This window comes from Vigna unguiculata, chromosome 8 (assembly GCF_037176805.1).
Source record: "Vigna unguiculata cultivar grain cowpea cultivar isolate G323 ecotype 2 chromosome 8, ASM3717680v1, whole genome shotgun sequence".
NCBI lineage: Eukaryota > Viridiplantae > Streptophyta > Magnoliopsida > Fabales > Fabaceae > Vigna > Vigna unguiculata.
The window spans coordinates 8,097,558-8,114,149 of record NC_140799.1 but is presented as its reverse complement, the minus strand read 5'-3'; the positions used below and the strand labels follow the sequence as shown (position 1 = coordinate 8,114,149).

General features: G+C 29.4%; 1 protein-coding gene across 1 annotated transcript; it reads right to left on the bottom strand.

Moving 5' to 3' along the window:
* Nucleotides 1-10,654: 10,654 nt before the first annotated feature.
* Nucleotides 10,655-14,500, bottom strand: LOC146884095 (uncharacterized). The gene is made up of 4 exons (XM_085665340.1): nt 14,487-14,500; nt 13,844-13,928; nt 11,506-11,547; nt 10,655-11,414 (listed from the first exon to the last, which is right to left on the bottom strand). Exons 1-4 carry the CDS (start codon nt 14,498-14,500, stop codon nt 10,713-10,715), a joined length of 843 nt encoding a protein of 280 aa, XP_085521466.1. The 3' UTR covers nt 10,655-10,712.
* Nucleotides 14,501-16,592: the final 2,092 nt, after the last annotated feature.

Here is a 16,592-nt window from a genome sequence, read left to right as displayed (position 1 = left end):
TCAAATGATCTGAATAAATTCACTTTTCAAAGTAATATTAAATGATATAAAAGAGTGGCACCAATGTTTTATCCTTAGGAAACTCTTATTGAAAACTAATTCAAACATATTTAATCGATTACTTTAAGTAGGTAATCAATTATTCTCACATAAATTTGAAAATAGTTACAACACCTATTTTAATTAATTATGGCACATCAAAATTGATTATTTTAGCTTTGTATTTAACTAAAAAAACAAAGTAATCAATTATGCAAGAATTTATTTGGTTAACATAATTATGCTCTTTCTCTTGATCAATTAACAAAATAAATAATAAATTATTAATAGAATCACTAAATCTTTTGCACATGTTTGTTTTCTGGTGATTTATAAATGATTCTCACTAAAGTCATGACCTTAAATCACTTAAAAAAATTTGGGATTATTTGAAAGGAAAATAAGCTCCTCTGAAATAAAAAACAAACTTCTCAATATAACATATCTATCATATCTCTTATATTTTTATAGTCCCTAAAATTCCCAACAACATTTATTTAAGTAATAATCAATTAAATACACATATGTTGAAACAAAATATAAGATAATCTATTGAAATACTAAAGATAATTTATTTTGTAACTTAAGATAATCAATTATTTTAAATTATAAACTATCATTTGTTCTTACCAATACAAAAAAAAATCTTCATTTAGTGACAAAAAATTGTTAGTCACTATAGTGACCAATTTTGATATCAATTCACAAAGTAAAAAATTATTGGTTACTCAAATAGTTACTATTATGAATAAAAAACATATAACTGGTCTTTAAAATTATCTACCATGGTTTTGGCTACCAAAGAAAATTGGTCAATAAAAATTAGCTACCTAAGTTTTGACTACCAAAATGACTTAGTTTGGTCTCTAATTAATTAATGACTAATTTAGTGACCAATTATAATTTTTATTTATAACAGTGACTATTTTAGTAACCAATAATTTTTTTATTTTTTAAATTGATATCTAAATTGGTCACTTAATGTATAAGTACAATCCACATTTATCCATATAACAAACATATAAACATTTAATATTTTTGATTCATCATAAAAAAAGACATTATTTTTAAATAAATAAAGTCTTGGAGCATCAAAATCATTAATTAGCTTAATCAACATAACTGAGATTGATTTTTCAGAAAAGAAAAAAAAAAACGAACAAAAGAAAGAGTAGACCATGACTTTTATGTTCAACCTTTGAAGAGAAGAAAATAACAACATTTTCTAATTATACTAATCACACTTACTTTTTTTTACCCACTTATACTATGTTTCTTTTAATTTAGTTCACATTTATAAGTTCAACCAAAACCCTACACTACACTCTTCTAAAACCTCCACTATAAATACTCCTTGTCTTTATGAAAAAAAAAACATAATACATATTGTTACACTACAACAAAATTCATAATTTGCAAGGGAAATTAGCGAGGAAAAATATTTTTCATTAATTTCTCGTTATTTAACAAGGGATCAACGACAAAAACATTCCATAGCTAATTTGCGAGAAAAATTATTTCTCACTAATGTCCTGCTATTTAACGAGGGATTAGCGACCAAAAATGTTCCATAGCTAATTTGCGAGAGAAATTAGCTAGAAAAATTATTTTTCAGTAATTTATCGTTATTTAGTGATGGATCAACAAACAAAAAAGTTTCGTAGCTAATTTGCGAGAAAAACTAGCGAGAGAAATTATTTCTCACTAATGTCTCGTTATTTAGCGAGGGATTAACAATAAAAAAGTTTCGTAGTTAATTTGTGAATAAAATTAGCTAGGAAAAATATTGCTCACTATTTAGCGAAACATTAACGACAAAACAAAATTGTAGCTAATTTGAAGCAAGTTAGCTATACTTTGAGAGAGGTAGGTTTATTTTAATAAATTATTAAAAATATATCTTATTTATATAAATTAATAACTTTATTATATCTTTATATGTTGATTTATTTTAAATAAAAATATTAATTAATTTATATTATAATAAATTATTAGAAAATATAAAATTTTAAAAAAATTTCTATAAGAACTATTTGCAAATTTTATTATACAATTTGTTTCATAAAATGTAAAAAAATTTCTTAGAACTATTTTGCAAAAAGTATTTACAAATATTTTTTTTATGTCCTTATAAATTATGGTTTGAATTAAAAGGATTATTTATTAATTTATACTAGTATAAATTTATTATACTTTACTATTTTATTTCTTTTATATGTTTATTTACTTTTAGGTTTTTAAATATTAAATAAATTATTTGTGATACATTATAAGTAAAAATAAATTATATTTAAGTATTTCATTTATAAAATATGAATATTTAACTTAATGTAATAAAATATTTAATTATTTTTAGTAAATGATTAATTTTTTTATAAATAAGTATTAATATTAGTATTTAATATTTTTATATCTACATAATTTACTTTTTAATAAATAATCATTAATATTAGTTTTTAACTTTTTAATATCTATATAAAAACCTATATAAAGAAAATAATTACATAAAAAAATAATATTAAATATGAAATAAAAATCAATAAATTGAAAATATAAACTAGCGTAGCTTTTCATTTTGTATCTTGGACATGTTGAAGACAACCCCAAATTTTCAAATCATTGTACAAATAATATTAGAAGTATTCTAAAACCATGAAAGTGTAGGTTTTCTGTGAAAAATTGAAGTGGTGGAAAAATTGAAGGCAACGAAGTGCGGAGAGCGTGGAAGAGAGTGACGAGGAATGTGGAAGAGAGCATGGAGAGGTTGCAGCTTGACTATGTCATCGACACCGATTTCGGTTCCTAATTGGGTTAATTACCTCTGCATCTGTCGTTTCTCGTTCACCTTCTTGCGTTTCATCGAAGCAAATGAGTGATTGATTAATCGATTGGTTCTTCTTGTTGTTGTTTGGTAGATCGGGAATGAGACAATTCCAGCATTGGTGAAATCTTGTATTTGAACAGAGGAGCCAATGTTGTTGTGTTTCATCGAAGCGAAGGAAGTGGCGTTGTTGCCATTACTATGTAAACGACACCAGATTGGGGGATTAGGGCAAATGTTGATTTCGTTACCTTTGCCGGCAACAAGTAATCATTTGTTCCCCTTTTCCTGAGTTCTTAGTTTTGTAATCGTTTGCAACAAAGTTTCTTAGTTTTGTAATCATTTTAAATTCAATGAAGTAAGACATTACAATTTGGAAATGCTTCTTTTCTTCTTTGTCCCATAGATGTAGTGAGAATAAGTGAGATTAACACTTATTTCATTTGTTGAAATACTTTCTCACAGGTTTCATATCCATATTTTCCATTCACAGTGAAAATCTAACTCTACTTCTCAAGTTATTTTAATTGCTTTGTGTTATTTGCTTTCTCAGTTTCTAGTTCTTGACTTTTAAATTCTTGAGTACAGAGAGACTTATGCTGCAATTTGTGTGTGTTGCTGGCAGAATGACTTATTTTTGACTATGGGAGAGATAACGTCTTTGGAAGAATAATTGTTACACTAATTTGGAGTGTGTTCCCGATTATTACTCCTGGTTTTTTATTTGATTTTATTGCCAGATTTACGCGGTCGCTTCTTGGAGGATAAGTTGTATCTTTTTTTTTTCTCTCATGTTTTCTAACATTCTTTCTTAATATTGGCACATCTTGCTACAAACATTTTGCTAGCGATAAGACATGCTCTTCATGAATGGTCAAATTCGTTTTTTGTAAAAACAATAAAGTTTTTGGATCGGGACCCTCTACTTGCTAATGATTACCGAAATTTAATAAAAAAAATAGATAATATAGTATATCCATAAATATAAAAAAAATTACACATATATAAAGGAATGTATATTGTTTTTTCATATTCTTCAACTCGTGATAATTGAATGATAATTAAATTTTTCAATTATTTTTGTCAATGTAAATAACCATATTATTTTTAAAATATTCATCTTCCATTTTATTATTAATGTGCATTTGATTCAAAAGCTTTCATAAGCTTTCATTTCATTGTTATGTAACATTTATATTATCATGTTTTCATCTTCATCGATAGTTTCTCTTTTATCAATTTTAAAATAAATTTATTCTCTCTTTTTTTCATCAATATATATATATTTAAAAAAGAAGTTTAAGACTAAAAAATAATTTATTATAATCTAATCAAAAGTTGAGAGACATAATTAGTAAAAAAAACTAGGATAATTAAGTCACAATTAAAAATCGACTATGAAAAATCACATATTACATTACTTCTTCTATATTCATCAAAAATGAATATACAAAAAGGTCATGAGATGAAAAATAGTGTTGAATATTAAACAAATATTTCATTATCAAGTAAGACAAAAGAGAGTTACCTTTCTTATTTCTTTAAGAAAAGAAGAGAACATATAAAAAATGAAGACAGAAATGATGAGTTTTTGTCTAACTTTTTTTCTAGTAATAAAAGAAAATAAATAAACGTGAGAGATGCGTACAACATATGAAAAACTAAGAAAATAATGAGAGATAAAATAAAAATATCTTAATAATTTTGGTTCTTTATTATATTTGATTTTATGTTTTATTATTTATTATCAGTAAATGTTGTACTTTATAAAATAAATAAAAAATACTTAATTTAATTTTCATTCATTTTCAATATACTATTACTTAATTTAAAAACCACATACAATTTAAAAAAGTTAAGAATTTATATACTTTAAAAAATTTAAAAACATAAATAATGTCAAAATAAATAAAAAACTTTGGGAGAGGGGTCCATGACCCCACCTGCCCCTTGTAACCTTTGTCGTTGCCCCCACCTGCCCCTACTAACCTTCGTCGCTGCCTATGAATGAAGACCATCTTCTCATAAATGGTCAAATCCATTTTTTTTTGAAGAAAAAAAAATAAATTTGTTTGGATCGGGATCGTCTACTTGGTAATGATCACAAAAAAGTATGGATACAGACCCTCTACTCAGAATTGGTCTAATCCATCTTTCAAAATTTTGAGAATTTCTAAAAAAGAAAAGTTTTGGATCGGGGCCCTCACTTTACAAGAGTGGTTGCTAATTTTATTCTTTCATTTTGGATAAAATCCTCTAATTAGAAATGGTTAATTTTTTTTTTCATTTTTGAATAGTGACTCTCTTCATGGAATTAGTAATCGTATTCGCTTGAATTATTCTTCCTCTTTTTCTTTAAAACCTAAATAAAACTAGTGTCTTTATCTTTACTCATTTTTTACTATGACAATATAAAAATTCAAAATTTCATATTATCGAGTAAAATCTAAGTAAAATGGATAACTTTTGTCTGAGTGAATAAAATGTATTTTAAAAAATTAAAAAAAATAATAAAAAATATAATAATGATAAATAAGTAAAATGGGTGAAACAGAGTTTGTAAAAAGAAACTTTAAAATTTAAAAAAAAAATTGGTTAAGTTAATTATAAATTAAAAATTATAGAAAAAAAGTCATTTTTGGACCTATATTTTTGGTCTAATTTATGTTAAAAAATTATATTATTCCATTTTCACATGGAAGCTTCTCCCTGCACCCCTAATGCTTCCTCTTGTACCCCAAAACTTGATTTAATGCCCAGTTTGCCCTACACAGTAAAAGTAAGAAGTAATTTTTCTCTCTCTTACTATTTAATGCAGTAGGTCCACCACATGCACCCCCAAATTGACCAAGGTTTTCTGCGGCAGCTTCCATCCCTTTTCTCTCCACATCCATCGTTTTCTCTTTTCTCTCCACATCCCCACCCTATTGCAGCCTCCAGATCGCAGTGGTTGGCATTTTTTGTTGCATTTTCTAGTCCACATTTGCATGAAGTCTTTTGTAGTTAAGTAATTCTTAACTTATTTAACTTAGTTTTTTTTGTCTTTTGTAATGTTTAAATTTGTAAATCACACAATGAAACAAAAGTTGATTTCATTGCTTGGCCTGAATTTATGTTTTGCTACTGCATTTGTGTTTTAAGAAGTTGTGGAAGTGGACATCCGTAGTCTAATTTTTTTCCCAAAAAATACCTATTACGGATGTTGACATCCGATAGAGAAGCAAGCATTGCGGATGTCGACAACTATTTCAGTAAAGTTTGTGCATTGTGTTACGAATGTGGAAAGAACATGTGTTGCGAATGTCGACATTTGTAGATCATTTTTTTTTTGTTTAAACCTGTTATGGATGTGGGTAGTGGGTATGGAGCTCAAACTTGCAGATGTCAATATGAGGGTTTTCAATTGCGGATGTCAACATTCATTTTACCTTTTATTTTTTATTTTTTTTTTGTTACGAATGTGGATTTTAAATGAGTTATTATCATAGTAAGGTCAATGAGATATTGCCATTGTTGATCTAGGTTTTTCAATTGTTCTTGCCAGAAAATATCGTGGTATAATTTTAGGATTTTTATCTAGAGTATTCAAGATTGAATTCATTTGTTTATAATGATAGGTATATTCTATAATTCTTAATTAATTGTTTTGTTATATTCATATTTTAACTAATATTATTCAATTCTTAAAATTTATATTTTTCTAAACTGATTTTAAGTATCAGAAGAGGCAGATATTTTTATGATTTTTACTTAAGATTCTTAATTGTTTTATTGCATCATTTGTTAGTAATTAACAGACCCTATATTGATCTATTAGATAAATTAGATTTCCTTAATTACAATTTTAAATAAATATTTTCACGTTTTCGTTTACGATTACCGAGTATTTAATTAAATTTTATATTATTTTAACCTATTTTTAACTATTTTTTTTAAGTTTAAAATACCTTGATATCTTAACACTATTGTATTACTTTTTTTTAAATAGTATACTTTTAAAATATAACATCCTTGTATCCGATACTTTTTGATAGATTATTGTTTATTGTAGTTATAATATGCAATGAATCATTATGGATTTTAATTTTTTGATATACCATTACGGATGTTGATATCTGTAAGAGGATATTGAATTACGGATGTTGACATCTAATTTACATGTGTTCAAGCAAAATCTGAATGTTCACATTCGATAAGTTTTTCAGAAATTTGGTTTTTTGTTTTTTAACATACTTATTAAATAATTATAATAATTAATAAATCATTATGTTAAAAACATACAAAAAATAAAAAATATATAAAAAATGTTAATTAAATATTGAACTTTCACAAAATAAAAGTGAAAAAACATCTCTTATAAATAAATTAGAAAACCAAAAATGCACATTCGATTTATTTTTTAATAATTTTCTAAAAATATTTTGTGATAAACTTAATAATTAATTAAAATATTTAAATATCATAATTATTAAATCTTTATGTTAATAACTAAAAAAAATAACTAGCTTTGTCAAATCACTAAAAAATAAATAAAAGAAAATTGATGTTTTAAAAAGAGACTTGATATGGATATCTACATCCGTTTGTGGTAGACACCGGATGTTCATGTCGGATTCAAGCAAAACCCGAATTTTTACATTTGATTTCAAAAATTTGATTTTTTACTTTTTTAACAAACTTATTAAATAATTAAACTAAATAAAGAAAATAATTAACAAATGATTATCTTAAAAACATAAAAAAAATAGATAAAATATAAATATCATGTTAAATAAAAATTGAACTTTCAAACAATAAAAATTAATAAACACATGTTACAAATAAAAAGAAATCGGAAGTACATATTCGTAAAAGCCATTTGACATCCATTTGTAAAATGCATCGGATGTCCACATCTAGTTTATAATAACGAATGTGTTTTTAACGAATGTCGACATCCGGTTATACAATATAAAATACCGGATGTCGACAACTGATACTTAGATTATTATTAATCTCTGTTATGTTACCTCAACAAAGTTTCAGACAAAAAGCTTTTCTATGGAAAGAAGAAAACAAAACAGAACAAATTTAGAAGTGTTTCTATGGAGAACAGAACGAAAGAAATTTGGAAATGCAGGAGATATAAACTATTCAGAACGAAAGAAGAACTTTGGAGGTGCAACGTTTCTGTTAAAAACAAATGTCACAATAACTTTTCTTAATTACCCACAACAATCGAATTAGGTAAGGTCATAATGGTAATAAATTCTGATACTTAGAGGTACAGGACAAACCATTTGGGAGTGCCAGGAGAAGTCCCTTTTCACATTAACACATCCTAATTTTTTTATTCTTATCACCCATTTTCTTTTTTCTTTTTTTTTGAAGAGCCCAATCCCCAATCCTTATTTAGGGTGTGTTCTTTTTTATAGATGGATATGGGGGAGAGTGTGAAGATGGATTTGTGTAGATTTAGGAGGATGGATATTTGTGTTTTTTTTGAGTGGATTTAGAGGGTAAAGTGAGTGGATTTAGAGATAATTTTTATGAAAGTTAGTGAAAGATTTTATTGATGTGATAGATAAAACTATATGTTAAAATTGATATATTTATTAAGTTACCATAATACCGTTGTGTAAAAAAAGATTAATTTTTGAAATGATGTTCTTGAATTAATTTTTAAATGAGTTATCTTTTGTCATAATAAATAAATAAATTTTTTTAAAACTTACAAAAAAATGAATTTTGATTAATGTCAAAAAATAGTACAACAAAATGTAAATTATTTGTTAGATTTTTTTTTAATAAATTAATTTGATATTGACAATACCAAATACTGTAAAGCATAGAAGTTACGAAATAAATTTCCGAATTTGGTAAAAAAGTAGAAATTGTGATAATGGAAATTCGATTTAGTCCATGGCAAACGACATCGAAATAAAGTTACATGGAAAAAGTGTCACATGTAATGAAGTTCATACATAACAAGAAAATACATCACAAAATAAACATTACATTCAGACCCCTTCATTCATATAACGAAGTAACCTATTCATCCAGAAACGTATGGACATGCCCATAATACGTCTTGTATGTAATGGGTGGGAATAAAGGTATTCATAGCACCGTGTGAATAGGTTGACATCTTCAATGTTCATAGCTGATAACATCTGAAATATGTCTTCTTCGCTAATGAAGGCTGACAACGACTAAGACGATTATATTCTGTTATGAGGTCGTTTCTTGCTTGAAGTGCAACTCTTTGACGATCTATTGCAACATTCATTCTTCTATTAAGCTGACTTGATTCCTCTAGGAGGTCCATTATTCTCTGTTCCATCTAATTAAGCACACAATAATGAATTGGAGTTAGCAGTGAAGAAGAACAATTATTGTATAAAATGTTAAATACTAAATAAATGAATTAATTTATTTCCATGAAAGAATAGGAGAATACAAGTCACTCATCTGAGTCTTCATCCCTGTTAAGAAGGTCATAAATCTGGTTGACAGTGGAATTGACTTCATTGAAACGTCTGTCAACATCAATGGTCAATGTTTGTAACCTGGCTTCTATGGATTGTACTCCTCCCCATATTTGAGTTAATAGTTGTTCTGCTATTGGGTTTGGAGGTTCCACCATATTTTCTTCACGGTCGTTATCTCCGTCATCATTGTCTTCATCCATGGGACTTTCTTCTCTTCGTTGTGGTGCATCAACAGAACGGCCACGAAGTTGTTGCCATTCACCGTTTACGTGAACTATATTCATCTTCCTCAAATTCTGCACTGAAAATTGGTGTCTTAAAGATACAGTCGTCGTTGTATCAACCGAAAGATCCACTCCAACATATTGCATGATTGTAGTTATCAAAATTCCATATGGAAGACTTGTCTCAGTACTCTTGCACTTAAGCATGTTTTGCATGATGACATGTGGCCAATTAATTAAGATGTCATTCTTTAAAGCCCATATCATGAAAATGTCGTCTTGTAAAACATGTGAGATATTAGTCATCCTTGGTGTCAAAAAGTACACTATAACATACTGTAATAGTCTATCATTTATCTGTAGGACACCAACCGTCTTCACTGCTTTAAAACGGACACCTGGTCTTACCATGGAGCCTAAAGCCATGTCCCGATTATAGTTCAGGTCAGGTGGCACCTCTAGTAATGATAACTTTCGACCTTGATATTTCAGACCACATATTTGAAACTAGTCAGATGGTTTCAGTTTAATTTTCTTCTTGTTCACCTCACTCATCAAATAACCATTACCGGAGATATGTAGATTTGTGTAGAACACCATTAGTTCCGGAAAGTACGAATACGATAATGTGACGTAATTTGAAAGGCCTTGGAACAAAAGATGTTGATGGAAGTAAAGCCCAGAATCCATAAATGACTCCAAGTTCATAATCTTTGGCTCTATTATTCTTCTATGGTAAAAATGATTCCCATAATTTTCCATTTGTTTGACAGTGTTGAAGTATCGTTTTTGATCTAGTACGTCTTCCACGGTTGGCCTTTTTTGTAGGGGTGCTTCCTCTTCCATCGCTATTGATTTATCCTTACGAACTTTAGGTCTATACTTTGATGATGATGAAGCCATGAGAAAGCACACTTGTATCAAAAAAATGAAAATCATTAGGCACAGAAATGACATTCCCAAATTACTAATGGTCAAGATAAATATGTGTGTCAACCTCAACATTATGAAAGTGAGAAGTTTAGTTCATACAACACTTTATAATAGAGGGAACATAACATCTTAACATTACAATAAGATGATAATTAAAACCACGCAAATCAACAAAGTACTAAGTCATATAAAACATACACACGTAAAGCACAATTTCTACAAACCCTATCCACTACGACCAACCATCATACTATATAACTTATTCAATCTTAGATGTTGTGGCATTCCCATAAGTCGCTTCGTATGAGTCGGATTTGAGTAGAGGTAATCATAGCATTGTTCCATAAGGCTTTCCTCTTGGATATTCATCCCTGCAAGCATTTCCCAAATATCACTTTCTGTATATTGGAAAGTCGAGCTCCGCTTCATCATCCCAACTTGCTCGTTTAGAATGTCATTACGTTTCTCAATGGCAATGACTTGTCTCTCGGCAATGTTTGACATCTTCTCAAAGTGTGAGTTTCTGGCACCCATAACCTCCATGAATCCATCCAGCTTGGTTGTGAGCTTGTCGAATTGAGAATCAACAATGTCAATCATGGGTGCTTTTCTTTTAGATCCCCGAGATGATGTGGTTCCACCAGATGGTACAGAAGGAACACTTTGGGTAGGGCTTGGGCTATACTCATCCATGGATGGTGGTGAGGATGGGTAAGCATTCTCGCGTGGTTCATAGCCTGGAGGCTCAGGTGTGTACTCTATTTCATCATTCAAGTCAACTTTTAAACGCCTTTGTTGGCGAATCTGACTAGCTTGTGAAGCAGTTCTCACCCTCTCACCAGTTGCACGATCTGATGACCATAATTCCTCCATGAGGTCGTAATGCCTTATAGGGGTAGTTTGCCACTTCGCTACGTGCGGCTTTGACTGAAAATGTAAATATATTGATACATAAAACGGTTAAAATCATATTCGTCTTTTGAGAGTAAAAATTTATATTGATAACGTTTGACATTACCTGCAACAACTCTGCCCACACTTCATTTTCAGCCTCAAAGACCTTTGATTAGAGATGGCAAATAAACTCGTCCCCGTGGGTATTGCCCGAACCCGTCCCCGTTTTGACGGGGAATCCCCGCATTGACTGGGTATGGGTATGGGTATGGGGAATCCCCGACTTTTTCAGTTGGGTATGAGGATGCGTATGGGGATGTACATATACCCGCCATAATACCCGTCCCCGCCATATCTCCATTCTCGTTTAAATTATTAAAATATTCACAATTAATCAAATAACCCCTATATATATACATATATATATATATATATATTTTTTTTTTCTATTTTTTATTTCTTTTAATTATTTCATTTGTCATGAAACTCATTCTCATCTCCAATATATTTTTTATCTTATCATAACCTTTATGTAATTATGTTAAAATGATGTATGTTAATTAAAAAAAAAATTATGCCTCACATTTGAATATTTATATTATTTTTTAATATTTTTATTTATTATAAATTTTCCTTTCACATGAGAATGTTTATACTCTCAATTTAGGGTAATATAAAAAAAATTATTTACTTATTATTATTATTAATTTTTGTTTAATTTGAAGAACTCTTTTGTTTCATTAAAATAATTTTCGTTATTTTTCAACCATTAAGTATATATGTTGATATTTGAAAAGTTTTCTTAATTCTCTAAGATATTTTTCGTCTTATTATACCTTAGTTATACATTTGATTTGTTTTTTTTCGATAGTCTCTCAAATTATTTCTAAAACACACATTTGTTAGTTTTTTAATATTTTTATTTATTGTTTTTATTTTCATCATGTAGAATAATATTTTGATATATTCTATCTAATTATTTTTTATTTTATAACTTATTATTAATTATAATATAATTTTTTCACTTTAAATTCTGTTTGAAGTGGTTAAAATTATATATATATATATATATATATATATATATATATATAATGATATTTAGGAATAGCATATGATAATTCACTACAAGAAAAACATGAAATGGTGACTGATTTAGTCAGTAACCCATATCAGTCACTATTTTTCGTCATTGGTGGTAGTAGTTGATTTATTGTCTGAATCAATGACTAAATTAGTGACCGATTCAATGATCGAATCGGTACTTGATTTAGTGACCAATTTAATTACTAATTTATTTGTAATTTAATGACAAATTTTTTGGTCACTAATGATATTTCTATTTAATTTTAACCACTTCAAACATAATTTAATAATTAGTTCTCGAAGGTATTTTTCATTTTATCATACCTTAATTATACATTTGATTTCCTTTGTACGATTTCTTTCGATAATCTCTCAAATTATTTCTAAAACACGCATTTGTTAGTTTTTTAATATTTTTATTTATTGTTTATTTTCATCATGTATAATAATATTTCGATATATTTTATCTAATTATTTGTTATTTTATAACTCACTATTAATCATACTGTAATTTTTTTCACTTTAATTGTATAAATAACTTTTATTTACTACAATATAAAAATTTAATGTAATTGCTATGAATATTTTTTTGTCACTATCCAACATATATTGAAGTTCAAAAGATACAAAATCTATGTCAAAATTTTATTATTATGTTTATTATTTGTTCTTTGTGTCATTTTGATCAAGTGCTGTATTATAACTTTTATTAGTGTATAAAAAAGAGATTCATTATAATTTAAAAAATTGAAGTAAACAAACATTTAAAATATATTTTAATTTGAATATTTGTTTTCCTTTTATTATTATGTTTATTATTTGTTCTTCGTGTCATTTTGATCAAGTGATATATTATAACTTTTATTAGTGTATAAAAAATAGATTCATTAGAATTTAAAAAATTGAAGTAAACAAACATTTAAAATATATTTTAATTTGAATATTTGTTTTCCTTTTATATTTTTTTGAAATATTTTTTAATTTTATCAACTAAGTTCATCAATGTTGTAGTTTGCAAATTTAATAAATGTTTTGGTTCACATGAAATTTTATTTGGTATTCTAATATAAAATGTAAACAATTATAATTTATTTTAAGGTATTTGGCATCGAAGAAAATCCTCCTAATATTGAATATTTCATAATATTATGTTTTCTTTACTGTAATTTTTTTTCTTTTATAAAAATTAATATTGAAGTAGTTAGAACACGGGTACGGGTATGGGTACGAGATTATACCCGTTACCCGGTGGGGATGGGGATGGGAAAAAAGTTTGATACCCGTTGGATTTGGGTATGGGGATGGGGATGAATTTTTTATGCGGGGATGGGTATGGGATAGCGAAACCCGTCCCCGCCCCGCCCCGTTGCCATCCCTACCTTTGATATGTTGTTCCACGCAAATCCACTAAGTGAACAAAATAAGTCATACACCTCACGCCACTTTTCCTTCAATACTTTTTGTCTATTCTTAACTTTGTTTTTGTTAAGGTTCACAAACCCTGCTTCATGGAGATTGCTTAGCATGTTATTGTATGCTTGGGTTGTCCAACTACCATCCACTCTGTTACCGCGTCGAGCTTCATCTAACATGGCATTCAGGAGTCGGTTGTCCATCTCCTCTGTCCATTTAGTGAATTCACGTCGGCCCACAGAGACAACAAGTCCTTTACCCCTGTTCATTTAGTACCTATTGGAAGCAAAGGAAACTAAAACATAACATTTAAACCATAAAATTAAGTTCACACATTACCTAACCATTACTATATAACAGACATTAGTCATTCATATTTGCATTTCAGTAACATACATTAGTACATCAACTTAATTGTTCTCATAATCATTCCACATTCGATGAGCTATTTCATCCCTTAAATTACATCTAAGTCGATAATCATCCTCACATTGATGTGTGCTGCCACCATCTTGATGTTCTTCAGCCAACTCTCTATCTACCTCATCAAGCAAGCTTGCATCATGATTGACAGATCGCAGAAAGTTGTGTAGGATGCAACATGCCAACATAATATGTGTCATTGTTTCAAGACAGTAATGTGGTTCGATTTCACTGGCTATAATTGGGAAACGTTTTTTAACAACCCGAAGGTTCTTTCTATAACATTTCTGAGTGATGAGTGACGATGATTGAACAATTATCGGGGATTTTGTGGTCCTCTTCGACTGTACTCTTTAAGATGATATCTGACACCTCTGTAGGGGGTCAAAATTGATCTTTTAACCATAAATCCAACATCCCCGAGATAATATTTTCCTACATTATTTTGCACACATCGGTTATGACTTGTATATGTTGCATGTCAAAAGAAACAAATTATTGACTAGCCTTCAGGTATGACTAAAGAATCATTTCTAGAGAGAGCATCTTTCAATATCCTTGAATCGGATGTTGTTCCCTCCCAGCCAACCAATACATACGTGAACTTCATATCAAAGTCACATGCCGCGAAGACATTTTGTGTTGGCCAGTCTTTTCTTCCTCGAAACCTTGGAGCATCAGCTCTTGGGACTCGGACTCGAACATGAGTTCCGTCAATGGCGCCTAAACAATCCTAATATTTGACAAATTCAAAATATTAACACATTGTTTAAATATGGTCTCATTACTGGAATTGAATGCGTCTTTGAAGAGATTTACCTTAAAGTATGGATAAAATCGACTACTACCTTAAACATGGGGATGAACCTCAACGCCACTTGGTTGAATTAACAATTCAGACTCCAAAGATAGGATTGCATCCAACACATTGTGAAAATGCCTGCTCACTGTCGATCCAGAACGATGAAAAAAGAATCCCACATTTTGATTCTTCACATTATGTCCGATAATGTGGAGAAATTTGGCAACTTGTTCCTCCACAATTGACCTAACCGCATAGTTCACTAACCCAGTTGATCTTAAACGATTACATAAGTTAATAAATGCCTCAGGTCCCATGTGGATAATGTCACGACAGCGATTACTATGCACCAAGTATGACATTAGCTGCTCTCTACGACGATCTTTGTTTAACAAGCACTCATGAATACTAGTTGTTTCTATTGCCATATTTAGTATATACAATGCATGTGCAACAATGCATAGCATTGTTAATGCAGCTAAGGCGGAACGCAGTTGTAATTGACGATGTAAATGTGTAACTATATTAAAGTCCACACCCATTACATCATCCACTATATCTTCACCGTCTAAGTAACTCATATCTAATTCTTCATCCATCTAAATTACCCAATTATAAAAAATAATTTAAATTACTACCATCGAAACTAAAATAATTAAATTAACTAATTTACGTAAAACATCAATACTACAATTTATCAATGTTACTAACTAAAACATCAATACTATCAATACTATGCACGTAATATTTCACATTTGAGTAAAAAAATTACCTCACCAAACTGCAAGTGGTAACAAAATGAAGAGGACCACACCGCAATTAAGAGCAATTCAGAGCGCAATTCAGAGCAACTAACGGAATAACAAGCCAACAACAAGCCTTAATCATTATACAAATCAAACATTATATATAAATCAACCATCACCACTAAAAAATTACTTATATTTTCACATCCCTATAATAGTTTGGCATTTCTTCGGCCAACCTGTATCACCTCACCTCCGGCCAACACTGTGTCAACTCTGGCCAACACTGTATCACCACCAAACACCTGTATTAGACTGGAACTGGCGAACTCCAACTCCCCGCAGCGCCTCCTCACCTCCGGCCAACATTGTGTCACCTCCTGCCAACACTGTATCACCACGAACAAACACCTGACTGGAACTCACGAAGTCCAACTCCCCGCAGCGCCTCTACCTGCAAACAAATTGAACAAGGGACGGCCGTCCACCTTCACCTCCACACTCACAGCTCCTCCGCCAGCCGCCAGCTCCGGCGACTTCAAACACCTCATCCACGTCCACCTGCATAAAACATAAAAGCATGAAAAAAAAAAAAAAAATATATATATATATATATATATATATATATATATATATATATATATATATATGCTCGAAACCGGTGTCGTAACCGGTGTCGCCCCTTGTAAAAATAAGGCACTGGTTACGTAACAGGTGTTATGACTCCTCACTAACACAACACCG